This window comes from Agelaius phoeniceus, chromosome 17 (assembly GCF_051311805.1).
Source record: "Agelaius phoeniceus isolate bAgePho1 chromosome 17, bAgePho1.hap1, whole genome shotgun sequence".
Classification (NCBI taxonomy): domain Eukaryota; kingdom Metazoa; phylum Chordata; class Aves; order Passeriformes; family Icteridae; genus Agelaius; species Agelaius phoeniceus.
The window spans coordinates 10,860,132-10,880,470 of NC_135281.1; the positions used below are offsets into that span (position 1 = coordinate 10,860,132).

At 41.4% G+C, this 20,339-nt stretch overlaps 1 protein-coding gene across 2 annotated transcripts in view; it reads left to right on the forward strand.

The window, feature by feature from the left end:
* Window positions 1-20,339, forward strand: part of DIDO1 (death inducer-obliterator 1) — a 47,806-nt gene that overhangs the window by 21,439 nt on the left and 6,028 nt on the right. Inside the window, exons 8-16 of one of the 2 annotated variants that reach the window (XM_054644610.2) lie at window positions 9,542-9,992; window positions 10,867-11,026; window positions 11,438-11,554; window positions 11,787-11,891; window positions 12,337-12,472; window positions 12,604-13,153; window positions 13,990-14,143; window positions 15,122-15,211; window positions 15,839-17,791. In XM_054644610.2, the coding sequence (XP_054500585.2) occupies window positions 9,542-9,992; window positions 10,867-11,026; window positions 11,438-11,554; window positions 11,787-11,891; window positions 12,337-12,472; window positions 12,604-13,153; window positions 13,990-14,143; window positions 15,122-15,211; window positions 15,839-16,066 (1,991 nt within the window). In that variant the 3' untranslated portion in view covers window positions 16,067-17,791. Of the gene's footprint in view, window positions 1-9,541; window positions 9,993-10,866; window positions 11,027-11,437; window positions 11,555-11,786; window positions 11,892-12,336; window positions 12,473-12,603; window positions 13,154-13,989; window positions 14,144-15,121; window positions 15,212-15,838; window positions 17,792-20,339 lie in introns of those variants that run through there. The other variant, XM_054644607.2, reaches the window with a different exon arrangement.

Consider the following 20,339-nt stretch of genomic DNA (forward strand, 5'->3'; position numbering starts at 1 on the left):
GACACTCTCTTCCATCTTTCTGTGCCCAGTGAAAATTAATTTGATTAATTTAAAAACAAGCATGGGAAATAGCTTGATTTGATAAACTAATGTTAAGTACAAGTACTTCTGAAGTTTCAGACAGCATTTGAAGGACACATATAAAAGGAAATTAGGTCTGAGTCACATTCCCTTTCAGAAGAGTTGCTTTTACTTTTGTTAGCAAAACTAGTATTAATTTAATACGCAGTGCTCAGCTCTTACATTGCATTTCAGAAGTCATCCTGGCTTCCAAATTCATACAAGTATGTGGTTTGTTGAGATTTATGAACATTGGTCAGAGATCGATGTTACAACAGCAACACTTGTAAGAGACTTTTTCTGTATTTTTGCTAATAATTGTCAAGCAGAAGTTAGCAGCAAATGTGGTTTTAAAATAGAAAATTAATCCCAAAGGAAGGGAGAAGGGTAAACATTTGTAATATCCTAGTTCTTAAACTACCCAGTCCTAAATATGCTAAGTATTCATTACTGCTTTAAAGCTTTGAAGTTCACCTGATTTATTAGACTTAAATACACAAAGTGATAATTTACTCAATTCAGGTGTTAAAAGGGTTTAAATATCTTGCCTGCTTTTCCTGAGAAGAGCAGCTAAGCATGCAGGAGAGTGAGGAGGGTTTATTAGATAAAAGCTCAAAAGGAAGCCTTAAGTTACTGTTCTTGTGGGAGAACTTGAGAGCAACAAGCCCTTGTCACGCCAGATCACTGAACTTGTGTTTACATTGTAACTTCTGTTTGCATTAACTCCAGACAGATACAATGTGAATTTATAGCAAATTATGGTCATACCTTATGTGGTACCAGTATTTCACTAAAGAGTGAGTGGGGTTTGGAAAGGGAGGGGGAGTGGTTCCTTCAGAGAAACCGTCAATGTTTGTGGTCCTGCTCCTGCTTCCCAGCAGGGAATTCCGAAGAGACAACGCTGCCACCTCCTGGAAGGAGGAGCCCTGGCTCTGGTGATAAAAATTTCCTTTTACCCATTTTCAGTATTTTTAATCTTTTCGGCAGCTGAACTTTTCCACACACAAAGGGAGTAGGATGTGTGTGTGTAGTTACAGATCTTGGACTATTAGCTCCTGTACACCTCTAACAAAATAAGGAGACTTTGAGAATGGAACACGGGGATAGTGGGATGCCCCACCAGCAGAAACTGCTGTGGGTATCAAAATGGCAGGATTATAGCATGCATAATTTATGTGTGCATTTCCTTGTGTCTTGATTACTCTTTTTTCTTTATGTAATAACAGCATGAAGAGAGGAAGGAAAGAAAATATACCACTCTACAGAGAGCAGGAGGAATATAGAGTGCACTAAAGACAGGATTTATGGCTTAGGGCGTAATAGTGATGTAGGGAGCTGTAAGTAGTGATATGAAGAGTAAAAGATGAGGTCTTATCTACCCACAGGCTGGTGCCAGTTTAATGCTGCTTTTGAGGCAAGATCATACCACCTGAACTTGTGGCTGTTGGGTGCAGTGAATGTGGATATACTGCTGTAGGTTTGGCTTAACTTAAAATAATATTTTACTGAAACTTTGCTTTTTAAGCCATAGATATGTTAGCCTGCCAGGACTGATTGTAGGTAAACTGGATTCCTTTGGTTATGAGTGCTTCCCCACAGGAAAAACTAGGCTGTGCCAGGTTCCATACTGTTACAACTGAACTGTTGCTGGCATCTGAATTGACTCCTAGAAAGCCAAAATGTGCTGCTTAATGCTGTGTTCTGCAATGTAGGCCCATCCTGAGAGGCAGTAAGTATTGAGTAGTACCAGGGAAATGAAAAGAATTACTGATTTTGGTACTGTCCACTTTCTGGGACACCTGGCTGCCCTGCATGCAGGTCTGGCCTAGACATTTGAACTAGAGGAGTTTTCAGAAGGGCTGCTGACAGACCAATAATGATCAGCATACCAGAAATGAGTCTGCCAGAAGTTCTGAAAAATTGACCTTGGAGACGTGGCTTTGGAAGGGTTGTACAGCAGAATAACCAGCAGAATAACCTGGCTCCAGTGCTGAACTCCCATTGTGAGACTGGCAGGGGCTGTGCTGGCCTGGAGCTGGCACGAAACCTGAGCCCTGCCTGTGGAGGGAGGCAGACCATAGTGATGAAGTCAACATCCCCTGGGACCAGCCAGTTAAAAGGAGCAATGGGATTCCTGGGGAGCCATTTTCATCTCCTGCCTGTGAACTCCTGGAGCTCCCCTTCTCTGCTCTGCAAGGTATGTCACACCTGTGGCTGGCAGCCACGTGAAGATTTTTGCCATCTCTTAAATTAGGAAGGCTGGTCCCTGCTCCTGGCACGTGCCTCTCAAACACCCAGCAGCACACCTGAGGCACTTGGAGACAGCAGGCCAGCACTCCTGCCATCAGGGCTGCTTGGCTTCAGTGTGAGAACCATTGCTCAGGGGAAGGGTTGGGGGGCAGAGACCTGGTACAGCTTCCAGAGGCACTGTGCATATGAGGGTGGTTTATCTCATCATCAACACTGAAAGTGATGAAAGTTTGATTAAAAACACTCACCACCCTCTTGCTGTTTTGCTTTCTTTTACTTCAGTTTTTTGAACTTGCTCACTTGACTGCATAGCCAGTGAAAAAGTTCTTTGCTAGTCCCCAAATAAAAGGGATTTTTTTGAGGTGATCACTTGCACTTAGAGTCAAGTTCGCTGCTGATTCGCTGTGTCCCATCTGTGCTGAACTTGGAACCTGAAGATGGCCTGTCCCTGCAAGGAGTGATGATGCCAATCCATGAACACTGGAGAATAAGAAGCCCTTTTTTTTGCCTCAGACAGTGTTTCTCTCCCTCAAGAGGGGGGTAGGAGTAAAGATGCAGTTGTCTAATGGAAATCAGATAGATCACTACAGTATCATGTAGATTAAAATAAAGCTTGTGTGTCAAAGCTACAGATGTGCATCAGCACAGAGCTACAGGTTGGCTTGAACACAAATCACTGCAGGAAAGGCAGGCCCTTGTCTCTGAGTCTCCTGAATTAACTTTAGGGACAGGTTTACTTTGTGTGCCTAATTGTAGAGGCTTGGCACACATGCAGCTTAACTGCAGTACAGATCAGAACTGATGGAGGCTTTCAAAGAGCAGCAGTGGGGCAGGCAGCATGTGCCAGACACTAGTGTTCAATAAAGTTTGATTTGGTCTTGCAAGTGGAAGGAGATGGGGCAGGCAACAGTGAAAACTAACACTGAAGCCGATTTAAGAGCAGCTCACCACGTGTGAATTAGGGCTAGCACTGAGTTATCTGTGAGGGAAGTGACAGAAAGCCCTGCAGAAGCAGGTGTGATGAGGAGAGAGCAGTGAAACAGGCTCGGAGCTGCAGCGGTGCCGGAGCTCCTCATCTGCACAGCCGCGGGCAGCGGTGCTCGGTGCCACCAGAGGGGGCTTCGGGGCACCCAGCGGCGCCGAGCACTGCCCGGGGCTCAGATGTCAGGCGGCCGCAGCAAGGACTGGGCACAGCTGGCTCGGAACTGGTAAGTAGCTTCCCGTTGTGGAGTGCTTGAGGACTGACAGCTAAAGCACCTGCTCACCCGCGTCTTTTACTCCGTTTTTTCAGTTCCCAAAGGTTGCACCTCGGAAGAACTCGTGGATTAAAGTTCAGTGGTGGCCACTGCTTGGGGTAGGGGGGTTGGTTAAATTCTGCTCTGTTCAGGTTATTCCTGTCACAAGTCACACAGGAGGGCGTCATCATCACACAGCTGTGTCAGATGGCACCTCTTGGGACATGGGCTGAGTGGCAGTGGGAAACTGCTGAACCACACCAGTTTGGAGGCTGGGAAATCCTGCCTGTCCTCTCCCACAATTATCCAGAGGGGAACTGTTAAATTCTCAGCTACTGGCCAAGGGGTGAGGCGTTTCCCTCGTAGGCCAGCAGCCTGTGCTGCCCTGTGTGCCAGTGGGCTGCTCTCACCTTGCCCCGCTCGGAGCGGAGAAGCTGCAGCGCTGCGACAACGGTGCAGGGACGGCCACCGCAGCCACCTGCGGCTGAGCCTGAGGAGCCGCGGGACTTGGAGGCCGAGGTCACTGTCCGGGTCTGGTGTGACACCCAAAACGCTGGCAGGGCAGGGCAGGTCCTGCAGAGTTGACTGGCTCCACTGGGCTGTGCACACCTGTGTCCTGGCAGCTGGGTGTAAGGGCCAGTGCTGGTGCCTCTAGAGATCAGCTCTTGTCACAGGATGGAATTGCTCAGCTCTGCTCAGCCTTTACACTGGCTGTGTATATACTTTCTAACAGGTATTAATGGGTTTATTCCAACTGCACTGCTGCAGCACTGTGGATTATTCCCTCTAAAGGCAGAAAAATTACTTTGAACAGCAGTAAATATGATCCGGTTTTGAACAGGTGGATCACAAGTGGCTGTTCTCTGCTTAGGTTGCATTATTAATTTTGTGGAATTTTACAGATTTATTGTTAAAGAAAAATGTTAATTACCAGTTTTCTTACTGTTGGTGCCACAGAAATTCATATATTGTGCATAAGACTGAAGTTAGTTACAGAGTTTTGGTTTTTTTCCCTAAAACTATTGTAGTGAGAGAGAAGTCTGAAAAGGAGCAGTAAAATCCAGACAGGCTTGGGCTGACTCTGCTGGACAGTGCCCCCTGAAGTGCTGGGTTCCTGCCGTCCTTCTCCCACTGCAGAAAGTTCTGTGCAAGTTGGACACGACACAGCCATTGGCTCCTCACACTGCCTGAAGGAATTTTATCCTGGGGAAAGAAAGTAGATTATTGTAGATGGAAGAGAGCACAGGGGAAACATGAAGATCATATTGGACAGCAGAGACAGTAGTGCTGGTGTATGAACAGCCTTATGCCAAAATCGTAATTCTGTGTAGAAAATTACAGTACTCTACATGGCTGCAAGATGTATTGCACAGAAGTGTTTTATGTCCTGTAAGAGGAGCTGTGACGCTTTTTTAAATTTAGAAAACCACCAAAAAAACCAGCTTTACAGGAGTCATTGTGAAATGGGCTCTTCAGGTGTAACAGCCTCTGGTTTATCTTCATGGCATTTAAAAGTTTTAACATCAACTAGAGCCAGAAATTAAAGTTCTTTTGAAGAGCTGTGATTTAAATAATTTTAAAGCTATACAGAGAAAAGGAATAGCACATTTTTTCTAGTATTTAAAAATTGAAAGAAGTAGGTAATAGTTTCAGCAAACCAGCTCATCACAAATGAGATATCTTATATAGAAATCAGGATTAGTTTTTGTAGTGGCTTTCGAAAGCTCTAACTCCAAAGAAGGATTGGGTGGAGAGGGAAAGGGGAAGGAACCAGAATAGACTTAAATGCTATACAGAAATAGTCTTTAATGATTGGAGAAGAAACAAAGTTTCCTTTGGATAATGTACCTGCTGGTGGTGTAAAACCCAGCCTCTGGGTGTTGGTGAGGGACTGGGATACAAGTACAGCCTGCAAATCCTTCCTGTAAATTTAACAACCCTACACTGTGGACATCCTGCTTAATTGGGCCTCCACAACGGCCTGGCAGTGCTGAGCCACCGTGTTGAGAGGTTCAGAAGTACCTGGAACCATCAGGCTCGTCTGTCCCAGCAGATGCTGTGGCTGTTCTGTCCTGCTCTGCATGCGGAAGCCTCGTGCCCAGCTGGCTGTTGTAATGTCAAGTGTAACTTCAGGGGGGATTTCCTCAGGGGAGGGGTTCTGGTCCTGTCTGTAGTGAGCACACCAAGCAATGCTGTTTGTTAAGCCTGGGAGGAATGAAGGGGTTTCTGCCAGAGGATTCATTTGGGTTCACCCTGGGAACGTGTTGGCTCCTTAGCTGCAGCTGCACCTCGGTCTCTTCAGCCCACACCTCCCTCCAGTCAGTAAGGATCCTGTTCCTCTCCTAACAAGTGGCCCATGGGACAAATTGGGGCAATTAGGAATTGTGTTTCTGACATCAAGCCGGGAGGTTTACCTGGGTTTTTAAATGGCTGAATAGAAGAACCACTAAATGCCTTTTTCTAAACTGCCAGTGGTGAAACTCCATGTTAATCTTTCAAGTAGGATAGGCTGATGTTCAGTGCTTGTCTCATCCTTTTATATCAGTTTGGTTTAGGGCATTTATTATAAGTGCACTGGAGCTACTGATGAAAAGATCAGACCCACCATAGTATAAAACACAGTGGCCAGTGTGTGCAGTAGCATTGGCTGTGCCTTCTCCTCATGCTGCCCATAGACTGCAGGGCCAAGCACTTGGAAATCATGGGCCGAGGGAATGCCTGCTCCATGATCTGTCTCATCCATTTGCTGAGCAGCTCTGGCATACATTCAGAAGTAAAGCTCCATATGTGTTGGCATACTGCTCTCAGAAAAGAGCACATTTTTCTTTTAGTGCTTCCAAACAGACACCTACCATGTTCCCATACCTGTCAGGAGGTGCTGTCAGCTTTGGGGTGTGCTCATGTTGTGGGTAGATCAGTAGAGTGAGCTGCCTCCCCAAGAGCCAGTGCTGCTCCTTCCCCACCCTCCACTGGCTGCTCCTGGGTCTTGGATAAGACCTGTGTAATGCACAGTGAGTTGCTTCAGCTGAATTATGGGGCAGCACATTGACACTGAAACCCAAAACCTAATAGGACAAAAAATCTGATTTCTCATTGTCAAAACAGGATAAGAGGGGTTTTTTTTTTAGATTAGTCTCATGTACAGGTGTCATGGGTTGTTTGTACAGAGGATCTCTGGATTTTTTATCAAAACCTGCACATGCTTGATTGGACAGTGTCAGTTTGAACAGGACCTTGGTAGTTCTGGAGAACTGAAGGAGTCACTTATGGCTGAGTTAGTACATAAAGAATCTGTGCCATCCATGTCTGATCAACAAGTCCTGCTCAGGAGACACTAGAAATTAGTGTAAAATAGCACTGTAGCTTGCAACTGTCAGGCATGCATGATACTTGGGAGCTTTTTGCATGTTTTCTGTTGGCTAAAGAAGCATAAAATCACACACCTTAAGAATAGTCATTGTGTTAGCTGGCAGCTTAAAGGATGCCTCTGTGTGTCCTTGGACCTTACAAACTCTGCTGACCTTCAGCCCCAGGAATGTCAATCTAGCTTTGTACTAGTAGCTTTTATTTATTTATTTATTTATTCATTTATTTATTTATTTATTTGACAAATCTTTATTCTTATTGTCATATAACTGTTTGTAGCAGTAAGGTGTTTGATGTGGGTATAGTTCTTATATACACACAACATCTGATGGACACAAAACATCTTAGTTCTGCTGGTTTTAGTTCTATCAATGTAGTTTTTGTTAACTACTTTGAGCTAATCATTAAATAGGTAGTGGTTAGGGGATTGAGAATAAATTTACAGTCATACTTCTGCTGTAACCACAAAGAACTAAACATCTTAATACTGAGGATTGAATTTTGCTCTCACTTTGCAAACCACTCTTCTGTCCTGCCTTGCTGTGGTAGGTCACAGAGTGTGCTGCTGTCCTACCTGCCTGGAAAGGTACAGGTCTGTGCAGAAGAGAAATAAACCAGGAGCAAGAGAATGGGAGTAATTCCTGCAGTGTTACCAGTGCACACACTTTGGGTACTTGCCACCTGTCTCTTCAAGACTGACCTCAAAATAGGTTGGCTGGTTACTTCTTGGGTTCTGGGGACCCTGCTTGAACAAATCAACCATATCAGCAGTAGTTCCTTATCCTCTTCCTCCCTCCTGGCATTGTCTGAGTCCTCTTGACAACTGGAACAGTGTTAGGGGATACATACAGAGAGACACTGTGGGTCACATGGAAGGTGTCCCTTGCTCAGTCAGACAGGAATCGAGGCCAGTCTAGGGAGAACTCTGGAAGTAGTGTGAGGGTAATAATTGCATTTCATTTATAGCAAAATCATCACAGGCTACGAAATGATTTAATGTACTTTGCCAGCGGGTTTTGTTTTACACTTCAAGTAGTTAAATCTGGCTCAGAAAAAAATCCTCAGTTGTCAAATACTAGGAGAAAGCTGGGGACAAAGATAGAGTGTCTCTCCATCTTTTGGTTTCTTGTGTTCCAGCAGAAGTTGAGCACACACCCTTGCACTTCAGCTTACAAAAGGTCAGTTCCTGTGGTGTTTCTTGGCTCCTCTCCCCCCAGTGTCCATGGAAGCTGCCAGCACGGAGGGCCAGTTGCAGGGAGGGGGGTGTGAGGGCATTGCTGGGAGTGCATGCTGCTGTCCAGGGAAGTGCTGGTCTCCACTGGGCATGCAGAGACTTGCAAGACCACTTCTTCTTGAAATAAGGTAGTATCATTTGTCCCTTAAGAATGCTAAATCCTCTGCAGTTTGAGGGATGATTACTTTGGGAAATTGTGCTGATGTGTGGGGTGTTTAGAACCAGGCCCCCCCAGGAGGGCTTGGTCCCTTATCAAGTCCATCTCAGGACAGTTTAGACCTTTTCCAGTGATTTCTGCTCTCATCAGAGCAGACCTGGGAGGTGAAGAGGGGACCAGTTGGTCCTTGGTAAACTTACTGGAACTCCCGAATATTGCCCAGGAGGTGTCCTGCACATTGCACCTAAGGGCTGTGGGCTGATAAACCTACAGACCTCCAACAAGGTTTGAAACAACTCTGTTTTAGGAGTTGAGTTTTGGTAGTTTCCCTCAGAACCCTTCCTCATTTGTGCTCTCAGGATCCATATGCTGCTGTTACCCAGTATAAATTTGATGTCTTGGAAATTATGTTCTGTTGTAGGGGCATGTGTGTATTTTGGGGTTTGGCTTTTTTTGCTGGGTTGAATTGTTCCTTTCAGTGCCAGAAGGTGGTATAGATGAAATGCAGTTTAAAAACATATTTGTTTTTAAAATCCTGTGCAAGTATACCTTTTACAGGTGTGAAAATGAGAGCTTTTATTTAGACTTCGTAAATTTTCTTGTATTTGATATGTATTAGTTATTGTAACATTAGAATTTCAATGGAAAACTGAATATTAGGAACGGTGAGAATAGTGAGAATTACTACAGCCTGACAGCAGTGTTAATATTTGAATATTCTTTAAATCTAGACTCTAGCTAGGAATTGAATAGGTTTATTAAACTTCAGTAATACTCAACTTAGGGTAATACCAGTACAATTTCAAATTCATGGACTTTGTCATCAGGTCAACCTCTGTAATTAACTAGTTCTGTAAAGTGCTATGAGACTTTCTCTGTTTAAATGTAGTGTGTGGATTGTATTGCATTATTTTTATTTTTTATATGTGTAAGTATTTGGGTTGATTTTGAAGCTTAACCATGGAATCCCATTCAAGAATCTTTAAAGGTGGTGCCTTTCCCTCCCCCATATTTTTCTTATGCACAAAATTTTCAACAAACAAGTCAACCATGGCATGTTTTTAAAAAACAATTTTAACAAGGCAAATGAGAATAAATAGCTTAAACTGCTTGCCTGGTAGCTATTCACTGGAGATGGTATTTCACTGACTTTTCCTTATATATTGGTATTAGGTCTTCATGACTATGAAGTTATAAAATTAAGCCTTTAATATTGTATTTTCCTCTTTGTTTTAACAGCTCAAAGGGAAGAGAAAAGGAACGAAGATCGAGCAGAGTCCACATCGGCCCCAAAGAAGGCTGTGGTAACTATCCTGGAGAAACAGCCCTCTTCTGTCCCCAAAAATCTGCCTTCAAAGAAGTCCCCATCCTACTCCAACACCTCACTAACTAAACCACCACTGAAACCTGCTGGAAGTTTCAAAGGTGTCATTCCCAAGAAACCTTGGCCTTCGTCAGGCAGTGTTCCTTCCAAACAGTCACCTCTCTCTCATGGCTCATCAGTTGCCAAGAAAGCAGCTCCAGCGTCTTCCAGTTTGAGTGGGGGACTCAAAAAGCCTTCACTGTCTTCCGTGTCAGCTGCAGCTGGAAGTAGCCAAGCCAAAGCCTCAGCCAGTCCTGCCCAGTCACAGCCCAACTCTCAGATTCGCCAGAATATTCGACGATCCCTGAAAGAAATTTTATGGAAGAGGTGGGAATTCAAAACACTTTATATAGGAAGCTGCACCTAGAAGTAGCATGGAGAGTTTAGTTTGTCTTGATATGGAATTTTGAGGGATTGAATTTATGCAACAAATGACTACAAGTGCAATCAGCATCTCAGGTTTATATTTGAAATAAAAATTCTTGAGAGAAAATAAATGTACATGTGATAAAACTTCTATAAAAAGAAGCCTCACTATTCCATTTATATTGAGGCAATTACAGTAGAAGGATTAAATCACAGCATAGAAGCATTTATATAATGTAGGTGCTCTGAGATTTAAAGTCTGGAATTACAGAGTCGTAGGGAACATAGTACAGGAAATACCATTGTTAAAGCTCACTGAAGGAGAGATTGCCTCCTGTCCCAACATGAAAATCAACAAGAAATTCTTGTCAACAGGCAGCTATCACTTAGGACAGGAAAAAAATAACACCAAAAAATGCAGGTTTTCCCACAATAATTATTAAAGAGAACGCCAACCATAAAGACTTGCCATAGAGCACTGCCCTCTGGTATTGTCTCTGTAAAGGCAATTCTGGTCACAGTGGGGAATCAAGGACTGAAAGTCAGGTGCTTGGGCTCCCTGTGTCACTCCTGGCAGAGAAACTCCAGGTGACAGTGCCACCAGCAGAAGTCTCCCAAAGCCATGTTGTCCATGGCCATCTGCAGGCAGTAATTAAAGTTTGCCAGAGTTCAAGCTTCTGAGATAGGTTTTGGCTTTGAGGTTTCATTTAAAGGAGTCTCATGCCCTTCTGGGTGAGGAGGAGCTGAGGTCAGGTCTGAAAAATTTATTTTTTGTGACTGTACCTAACCATTTACCCCTGATGTAACCACACATTCCTGTTCTTGTTTGCAACAGAGTCAATGACAGCGATGACCTGGTCATGACAGAGAGTGAAGTAGGGAAAGTGGCACTCAATATTGAGAAGGAGATGTTTAATTTGTTCCAAGTGACAGACAACAGATACAAGAGCAAATACCGTAGCATCATGTTCAATCTCAAGGACCCCAAAAACCAGGTTTGGAATTTTCTTAAACAGTAAACTTGTATAGAAATGTGCTTTTGGGCTTGAATGGTATGTCAGACTCTACCCTCAACATTAGGAGTTTCAAAATAGAGACTTATGAATTAAATGATAAAATGTTGTTATAAAGCCATTTGAGCGTTTTAATGATATTTTTATCGAAGTAGAAATTCAAAGCCTACTTTAGTTGGTGATTGGTATTTATACAGTTTGAGCATTTGATGTGATGTATTTATTATTTTTGGGGTTTATTTCATCCCTGATTTCTGGTTGCTGCACCTTTCCAAGTTTGTTTATAAGAAGGTGATATTTTTAACAGAGAATTAAGAAACTGGAGCAGGTTTTGCCTGCCCAGTTACCTGAGCAGATTCCCTTCAGCATGGCAAAAGTATCTTCTGTTTTCAGGGACTTTTCCATCGTGTCCTTCGTGAGGAAATCTCCCTGTCAAAACTGGTGAGAATGAAGCCAGAAGAACTGTTATCTAAAGAACTGTCTGTGTGGAAAGAGAAACCAGCTAAGGCAGTAAGTAACATTTTTTCCTATGTCTTTAAGTACAAATTAAGAGCAAGTTTGCTAACCTTTACCACCCATTATACAATAATGTACCATTTTCTTCCTAACAAAATACTAATAACACTCAGTTTCAATACACTTCTTCCCTACCACATACCAAATGATGGCAAAGTACAGAGTAAAATAAATAGAGTAAAATAAATATATGGAGCTTTTACCAACACTGTTTTGTTTCTTTCAGGTGGAGTCAAGAAGCAAATCTCACGAAATCAAGAAAACAGCTGTAAAACGGGAACATGTGCCTGCTGTCAATATGGAGGATTCTCCACCAGTATCTGACTCTGATGTGAGTGCTGGGGCTGTTCCTTCAGATGAGGATGTGGAGGGGGAGAAATGGCAGTTAGGGCTTCACATTTGGGCAGTTTGCTTCACTGAACTGTGGGGATATTGTTTGCCCTCTGGGTATGCTATGAGCATTCCTCAAGTGTGTAGGACTGCAACAGCCAGTGATAGGTGTATTTTGCAGGCACTTCAAAAATGCTGTATACTTTTCAGCTCTTGATGCCAATTTGCAGAAAACTCTTTTCTTTCTGAGCATGAGCTCTGCTTTAAAAGCACTGTGGCTTGAAATTTGGACACATATCATGTGATAACTCCATCTAACATGATATGCTTTAAGCAAGGACTTTTATGTATTCTTTTAAAAAACTGAATGAACAGTTTTACAAGTATTTTTTTATTCTTGAAGTTAATGATCAACTGTGATATTTTTTGTGTTTAATCACTTTTAGGAACAGCAGGAGTCAACCCGAACTGCACCCAATTTGAACAGTCCTCCTTCTCTAGATGTTTTTAGCAGCATGTTGAAGGATACAACAAGTCAGCATCGAGCCCATCTTTTTGACCTGAACTGTAAAATCTGTACAGGTATTTATTGACAATGCTCACCTTGGGCAAAGCGAAAGAGCTGTTACTTAGGTGTTGTTTGTTTTTTTATGAAATAGTTTCTCCAAACTACTATTAAATACTAATCAAAAATGCTTGATATAAATCTATAGGTCAGATTTCAGCATCAGAAGATGAGATACCAGCTAAGAAGATGAAGACAGGGCCTTCTGCTAAGAAAGTGGAGTCAAAATCAAAGCCAGAAGTGCAGGCCAAGTATGAGAGTCCTGCAGCAGCCGCCCCGGCAGCAGAGCCTGACAAAGAGCCCGTCGCTGATGATGCAATGGAAATTGATGTTGAACCAGCAGCAGAAGCAGTTGCCCAGCCAGCCACAGAAGGGACTTACATTCCTACAAGCCAGAGCCAGAACAGCACAGACTCTGCTGTACCTGAAGAGGTCTCTGCTCTTGCTGCCTCCTGTGCTGGCCCTGTTGTCACAACCGTCACAGTTTCTGGCAGAGACCCCAGGACAGCCATGAGCAGCTCCTCCGCGACCGTGACCCCGGCCCTACGTCCTGGGCCTGCAGCTGACAAAGTCTCCACAGGGGAAACCAAACAAGAAACTTCCAAACCAGTTATGACTGTTCCCAAATCAATATTAACCAAACCCTCTTCCTCACCAGATCCCAGATACCTGGCGGTTCATCAGTCACCCAACATCAAGTGCGTATCCTCAGCAGCTGCCACATCCCTCCTGTGGGACACAGATTCCCATGTCTCCCATATCCTGTTCTCTTTCCTTCAGCCAGAAGGCTTGTTGAGGTTTAAAGTTCAGGGAGCCTGATTCACATTTTTAAAATGCCATCTCTCCTCATTGGCTTTCTCTAGCTTGGTAAAGTTTTCAGAGCACCGGTGTGTGCATCAACAGATGCACAGAGTATCAGCAAAGATTCTACAGTGTTCCAGCAAAGAAATAAAACTTGAGGGTGTCATGCAGACTTAGAATCTGAATATACATTAATATCTAGAAAGACAATGCATGGGAGAGATTGCTTAGAGACATTTGTTTCCATTTTCATCCTGTATTAAAATACTGTTCCATCTAAATACGAATTAAAATTAACCAATTAGTCAGCTTGAAAGGAAGTGGATTTCCTTCACATTCTGAGTATACACAATAGTAAAAATAATTATTGCTGAGTATATCCTTTTGCAATTACAGTTAAAATAGTTTTATTGATAGCAAGTTCTTTTACTTTAGAATCGCTTTCTGAAGGATATTGTTTACTTAATCAGTGAGAAGTCTATAATTGGCTTTATAAAAGTCATACCTTTTGGCACCTCTTTGCCTGTCTGCAGCTACAAGTTTATTTTCTGCTATTCGTTGCCTTTTTAACTATTACCAAGTTAATGGAAAACATTACCAAAGCATCTAGTAAAAATGCTGTTACTTATTCAAAAGGAAGTATCAGATCAATAGGAGGAGGGAAGAAAATTTAAAATAAAGGGCCCATCCTCACTGGCATTCTGTAACCTTTCTGTTTGGATTTGTTTTGCAGTGCTTCAGAGCCTCGCTCACCTCAGGACAGCGACACTTCCCTCTTTCTCTCTCGTCTCAACACCATTTGGAAAGGATTTATTAACATGCAGAGTGTGGCCAAATTTGTCACTAAAGCCTATCCAGTGTCCGGGTGCTTTGATTATCTTAGTGAGGTGTGTGTGTGTCTGGAATGGTCTGTGCTGCAGTTCCTGCTGCTAGAAAGGCTGGGGGCACTGTGTGTTTATGGAGCTACATTAGAACTGTAGCAGTGGTAAATGACATCTTTGTAGTAATAGGAAAAGTAGCTCAAGGAAAAAACTCAGCCTTTTAAAAATTCCTCACAAATCTGCGAGGAATTCTAATGTCTTTGAACGTGTTTATACATATCTTAGGATCTACCGTGGAGTAATGGCTTTACATCAGCTTCCTTCTTTAGGAGCCAGTGTTTTAAAGTGTGTGCCTTGTTCTGTTATCAAGCTAGATGGGTCACTGATATGATCTGTTAGAAAATTTTGTTCAGCTGTTTATGAAAAGTATCATCTTTGTTACTAATTTTCAAGTAAAACCAGTTGGATGATACTGTTCTGAGAGGGTGTACATTCAAATCATGAGACAGTAGAAAGGTTTTTCTTTCTCTTTTTTTCTCTCAAGGGTACTTTAGGTGACTTAAGAATTTTCAATTACAAATGTATGGTTTAGGACTTAGTAGGCTTGCTTGTTCTTCTGAGTACTGCTTTTGCTGAAAAGAGTTTCACTGTCCTCATGACAGGAAATTCACCAGAATTCAAATGATGTGGGGTCACTGCAAATATAGAGAAAAGCTGTATTTCATATAGCAGTTTCCCTGTAAAAGCCAATATATACATATATTATAGTTTCCCTATAATGGGCATACAGAACTATTTGATATGTTGCTGCTCTCCATGTTTGGGGTGTGTATCTGTTCCATGTATCCTGTGGCCTTTGGGTCACATGCCATAATTAAACACCTCTAAGTTTAGGAATAGTCTGTCTGAATTTAAAAACATAAGTACAAAAGTCTACTAAAATTTAACTGTCCACTGGGCTACTGGGATGGGGAAACATGCACTGCCTTTTTTAGTTTTAATTTTTGGTTTTTCTCACACTACCATGTAATACTTCTTGTTTAGGATTTACCTGACACAATTCACATTGGTGGGAGGATCTCACCGAAGACAGTCTGGGATTATGTTGGCAAACTCAAATCTTCACTTTCTAAGGTATTCACTTAAAATCCTATGCAAAACCCAGAAGAAATAGACAGCAATGTAAAATGACAACTTTTTATAATACAGAGTAGTAAACAGCAAATACTGACATAGATCACACATGGAAAATTACCTAAACCACTTCTTTGAAATTTTTTATTTATTTTAGTAATGTGTTTATTGAGCTGTAAACCTTGCTCTCTCTTTCCTGCACAGTAGTTAAATCTTCAGACTATTTTCTAACTGAAATACTGAAGATTGAAATTCAAATATTAAAGAAAAGGAACTTATCATTTAATATATTTTAGTATTAAAACCACTTCAGAGGTGAAAAAATGATAGACATTATAGAGAAAAACATGAAACTAAGAATTTTCCATTTCTTTTTCATTTGAGCCTCAAGCTGTTCAATTTGATGTAAGATACACAAGTAATTTGTGTTTCTTAAAATGACAAACCTAATTCTATTTTAATGTTGCAAATTGAACAGCAGTAGTCTCTTAAATCTAGAGTGTTGTCCTGAAGGCATAGTTGGAGTGATAAATGTGCAGTTTATTTTACCTCTGGAATTTGCCCTTTACCTTTACATTTGCTGGTATGTTGCAGGTTGAATTTTTCCACTTTGCTTTTGTATTCCAGGAGTTGTGTTTGATTCGTTTCCATCCTGCAACAGAAGAAGAGGAAGTTGCCTATATCTCTCTCTACTCCTATTTTAGCAGTCGTGGTCGTTTTGGTGTTGTAGCTAATAACAACAGACATGTCAAGGATCTCTACCTGATCCCCCTGAGTTCTAAGGACCCAATTCCTTCCAAACTCTTGCCCTTTGAGGGACCAGGTAAGCACAAAACAGGGGAGGTTCAATGCTAGGTAAAATCACAAGACAAAAGGCAATCTGAGACAAGTTGTTGAATATTTAATGTAATCATTAGTTAAATTTTTTATATAAAACCAATTTTAAAGTACCTAAATAGGGAAAAACTGGAAATCAAACTCTGCTAAGATAAAATTGTCCAAACTTTAGTCTTTCTAACAAGATGCTCATATGTCTTAAGAGAATGAGTTTACATGCAAAATCAAGGATGTGGAACAGCCACTATATTTAAAAAAAACAAACAAAACCACAAAGAACTCACACCCTATTGTCAGCAACTCCTAAATTCACAAACCCTAGACCCTTACAAGCCATTCACCATCACTTAATTCAAGCAGGAAACTTATACCACAGAGGATTCAAGAAGTCAGAGTGAAGACGCAGGTAACATTTCTGGTGCTTCCACTGCAATGTCACCGTCCATGCTGAGTTAATCTGTACATGCAGTGTGGGGCACAAGGTGTTTGAAATGTTCTGTTCCACTTGGATCAAACTAGTCAAATCACAGGCTTCAGAAAATCAATCCTTTGGGGAGAAAGGAATTCCTTAGGGTTAGATTCTTCTATCTTTAGATAAATTCACCTGTGATAGTGTTTGGTGAGTTTGCCCCATGTCAAACATGGTGACGGAAACACTGAGAATGAATTCAGCTGTGAAACATCCTTCTACAAAATTGGGAGTCATCTTCATCTAAGGATAAGGAGTGCTTGGTGCTTGGTTTCCAAAGAAGGATGTAGGTTTGATAGCAAATACCAGGTTGGGAAGCTGAAGAGCTGCAGGCTGCAGTGAAGGCAGAGCTCCGTTGTCGTGGCCATGGCTGGCACTGCGTGGTAGGTATGGAGCAACCAACAAAAGGAGCTCACCTTTCTGGGGGCTGACTGAGCTCTGCCCCTCAGACACAAGTGTAGCACAGAACTCAATAAAGCACTCTCAGAGCTTTAATGCAGGAGCAACAGTGGCTGGGACAGGTTTTCAACAAATGGAGCATCATGAGTTCAGTGCTGTCCCTTCCTCCATGAGATGGCCAAGGGCACTTGCTCTGCATCCCCAGACAAGATTTTTCTCATACACTTCAAATCTCTTTCATCTGTCTTTGAACAGACTAGGTGATTGTTTTTAGGCAATAGCTACCAGCTTTCTGTTCTACACTTTTTTTACTTCTCCATTATGGGTTTCATTTCAAATGAAACTTTTTACCTTGGATTGAAGGTTGGCAGATGTAGCCAAACTTTACTATTAGTAAGAGATACTTTTAATGTCAGACTGGTTTTGCTGAGTTTCAAGTGCACAAGTATTTCAAAACTGGAAGGAGTTGTTCAGAACAAGTTCAGGTCTCATCTGCAGGTGTTCATGGAGGCAAATTTTATAAGCCAGGTTTTCAAATTGACATAAAAGAGTTGTAGGCCAAGTAGATTAAAGATTAGCAGAAACAAGTTTCCAAGGGCAGGCAGGCCATGAGATGGAACAGTTTCACAGAAGCTTCACTAAAGAGTTCTGCCATCAGGTAACACTTGTTGGAAATTCCTGTGGCAGCCTTTATCTCAGCTGTGCTAAGCTGTGTTGTGTTTTAAAAGTGGTGAAAAGAATCAGGTAAGCTGTTCCCCTTGTTTTATGTATGTATGAAAACCACAGCATGTAATCCACACCTTTTTAATGACATCTGATGGAATCTACTGTGTTTTCTTTCTTTCACAATCAATAAAAATATTTTGTGGAACGTGGTCATTGTCTCCTTAAATTTAATCGTGTGCCTTCCAGTAGAGTCTAACAAGGCCTGGAAAAGCATTGCCTTTAGATGGTCTATCATATTTAGATAAGTATTAGCTGAGGGGGGAGGAGGGAGAGGACAATCAAGCCCTGCCACTCCAGAAATCCTAGTTAGAAGATATTCCAGCTGTATCAGCCAGTTCCATCAGGCACATATGGATTAGGAATTTCTCCTGTTTTCTGATGGATTGGAGTTGGAACACAACTGAGGACTGCACTAGTACTTAGAAGATCTGCAGAAAACTCTGACGTGGGCAGCTTAAAATCACAGGAAAATGGAAGGTTATCCTGATTTATATTTATTAACTCAGATACTTATTACCAGAATTTATGTGTCATGGGCTCTTCTGCACTGTCCTTTTGCACTGGTTTGCGGTATGTGAATTATTTCTCTTTCACACACGCATTGCCACTTCCAGTTGTAAAAGGTAGTATAATCAGACTTAATTACTAATGGAAGATAATTTATTGAGGGATTTAGTGGTGATGGGAATGTAACAATTATCTTATGTAGCTGAATTTTACTAAAATAGACCGATATAGATATATATCTATATCAGCAAAGATTCCACAAATGCTGGTATGTCTTCTGGTAGTTTTTAATAGGGATTGTTAGTTTTCATAGAATATGAAGGCATGGAATCTCCTCATGCTGTTGGAATGGTTTTAAAAAAACAAATGCACCAAAATTTTACCTGAATGGAGTTGGTTGTGTTCAGCTGAGTAGATTTCATTAGGAAAAGCAGCAACAGTAGAGAAGTGTGTCATAACAAACCTGAGTTTCTGTGCAAGTCAGTTCCACTCAGCAGAGGAGCCTGAACATGGACATGTGTCACAGTGCTCTGAATGAAGGGGGCACAAGTCTGATGGCCATTATCAATTGCTCTCATGATTAATTGGGACAGATATTTAAATAGCATTGATAAGCTACAGATAAAGTCTTGTGTTGGCCTCTGCAGTTTAAAATTCACCACAGGTGTGCTTAGGCCCTCCCTTGGGTCTGTCAGGGACGGGCAGAAGCTGTGTCTTGAACAGTGCAGGTCAGCTTTTACCAGCTGCTGTTCACAGGGAAAGATGGGGCCGATATACACCATATAAATATGGTAAACTTGATCTAATGAAAAAATTTATTTAAGGCTAAGGAAAGTAAATATTAATTCAATACTCATGTTTGGTAGATTCTGTTTTATTTGCTTTAGTTACAGGAAGTAACTCAATAAAACCAGACTGGGGATTTCAAATGCATAATAGGATAATAACTGTTATAAATAATTTAGCACTGAAAACGACTAACTGCCAGCACAGCTTGCAGCACTTTTAAAACCTGTGTTTGTGAAAGGCAGTCACTTAGCTGTAGTGGCAGACTGCAGTCAACATTTTGTTGTTCCTAAAATTAGGCACTTAACCTATTTATGGATATTGAGATAAAACAGGGCTGTAGCCTTTGAAAGCTGCTCTGACCATGTGTCTTCATTGAAGGAATCATGTAGTATTTGATCTCTCAGAACTGAGTGTAGAAGACAGCTTAGGCAGAATTTCTAATATTTATGTAAAATTCCAGTATCAAAATGTAACATTTTAATGGATTTATTCTATTATGACTTAATTCTAAACATGATAATTTATAAGTAATGCTATTAACTTGCTGCTGGAATTTTTTGCCTTCAAAGTGTATTAAAACTTTACCCTGTTTTAATTAGTGACTTGATCTCTATTTCTTACAGGAATTCAAACCTGATTTCTCAGTAATTGCTGTTTATTAGATATCCTGCCTGATGGATTTTTGACACCTGTTTATTTCAGTTATTCAGTGTTTGAAATTCATTGTGACTAATTGCATAAATCACAAGTCTCTGCATGTAATTTGGTAATCAAAACATTTAACAACAGCAGAACAGCAAATGCCTACTGGCAGTTTCTGGGTGAGCTCCTGTTTGTGAGATGCTCTGCACTGGTCAACACCCACCAACTGGGGAGTTGTTATTCATTAACATAAATTTAGGAAAACAGCTGATGTGTTTTCCTCTCTAGATGATAAATTTAGGAGTCCCAGTAAAACTTCTGAGTTGTTTCACCAGATTAATGTATGTGTGATGTAGTTTGCTAGTAGAATGTATCTGCTACTGTGGGGTTTGGGGGTGGTGTTGGTATGAAAAGGGTTTTGGTGCTAATCATTAGATATTTAAAATTGTTGCTTAGTGAGAAGTTGGTTTAATAAGAACAAGGACCATATATATAAAAATCTCCTACTTATGGGATCTTGAATAGAAGGGTCAACATAGGTCAGAGCTCTCACATTGCCATTTATCCACAATGAATATTCTCTTTTATTTCACAGGTTATTTTATCTAGCTATATTACTGCTTCCCTGCTGAATAGAAATCATAACTAATGGAACATATAGGGAGGACAGTGGCCCTTAGATGAGGGCTTTTTAAAGGCCATTTAGTCTAGAAGTTAAAAGATTTTCTACGTTTGCCACCACTGTATATTAAAGGATTT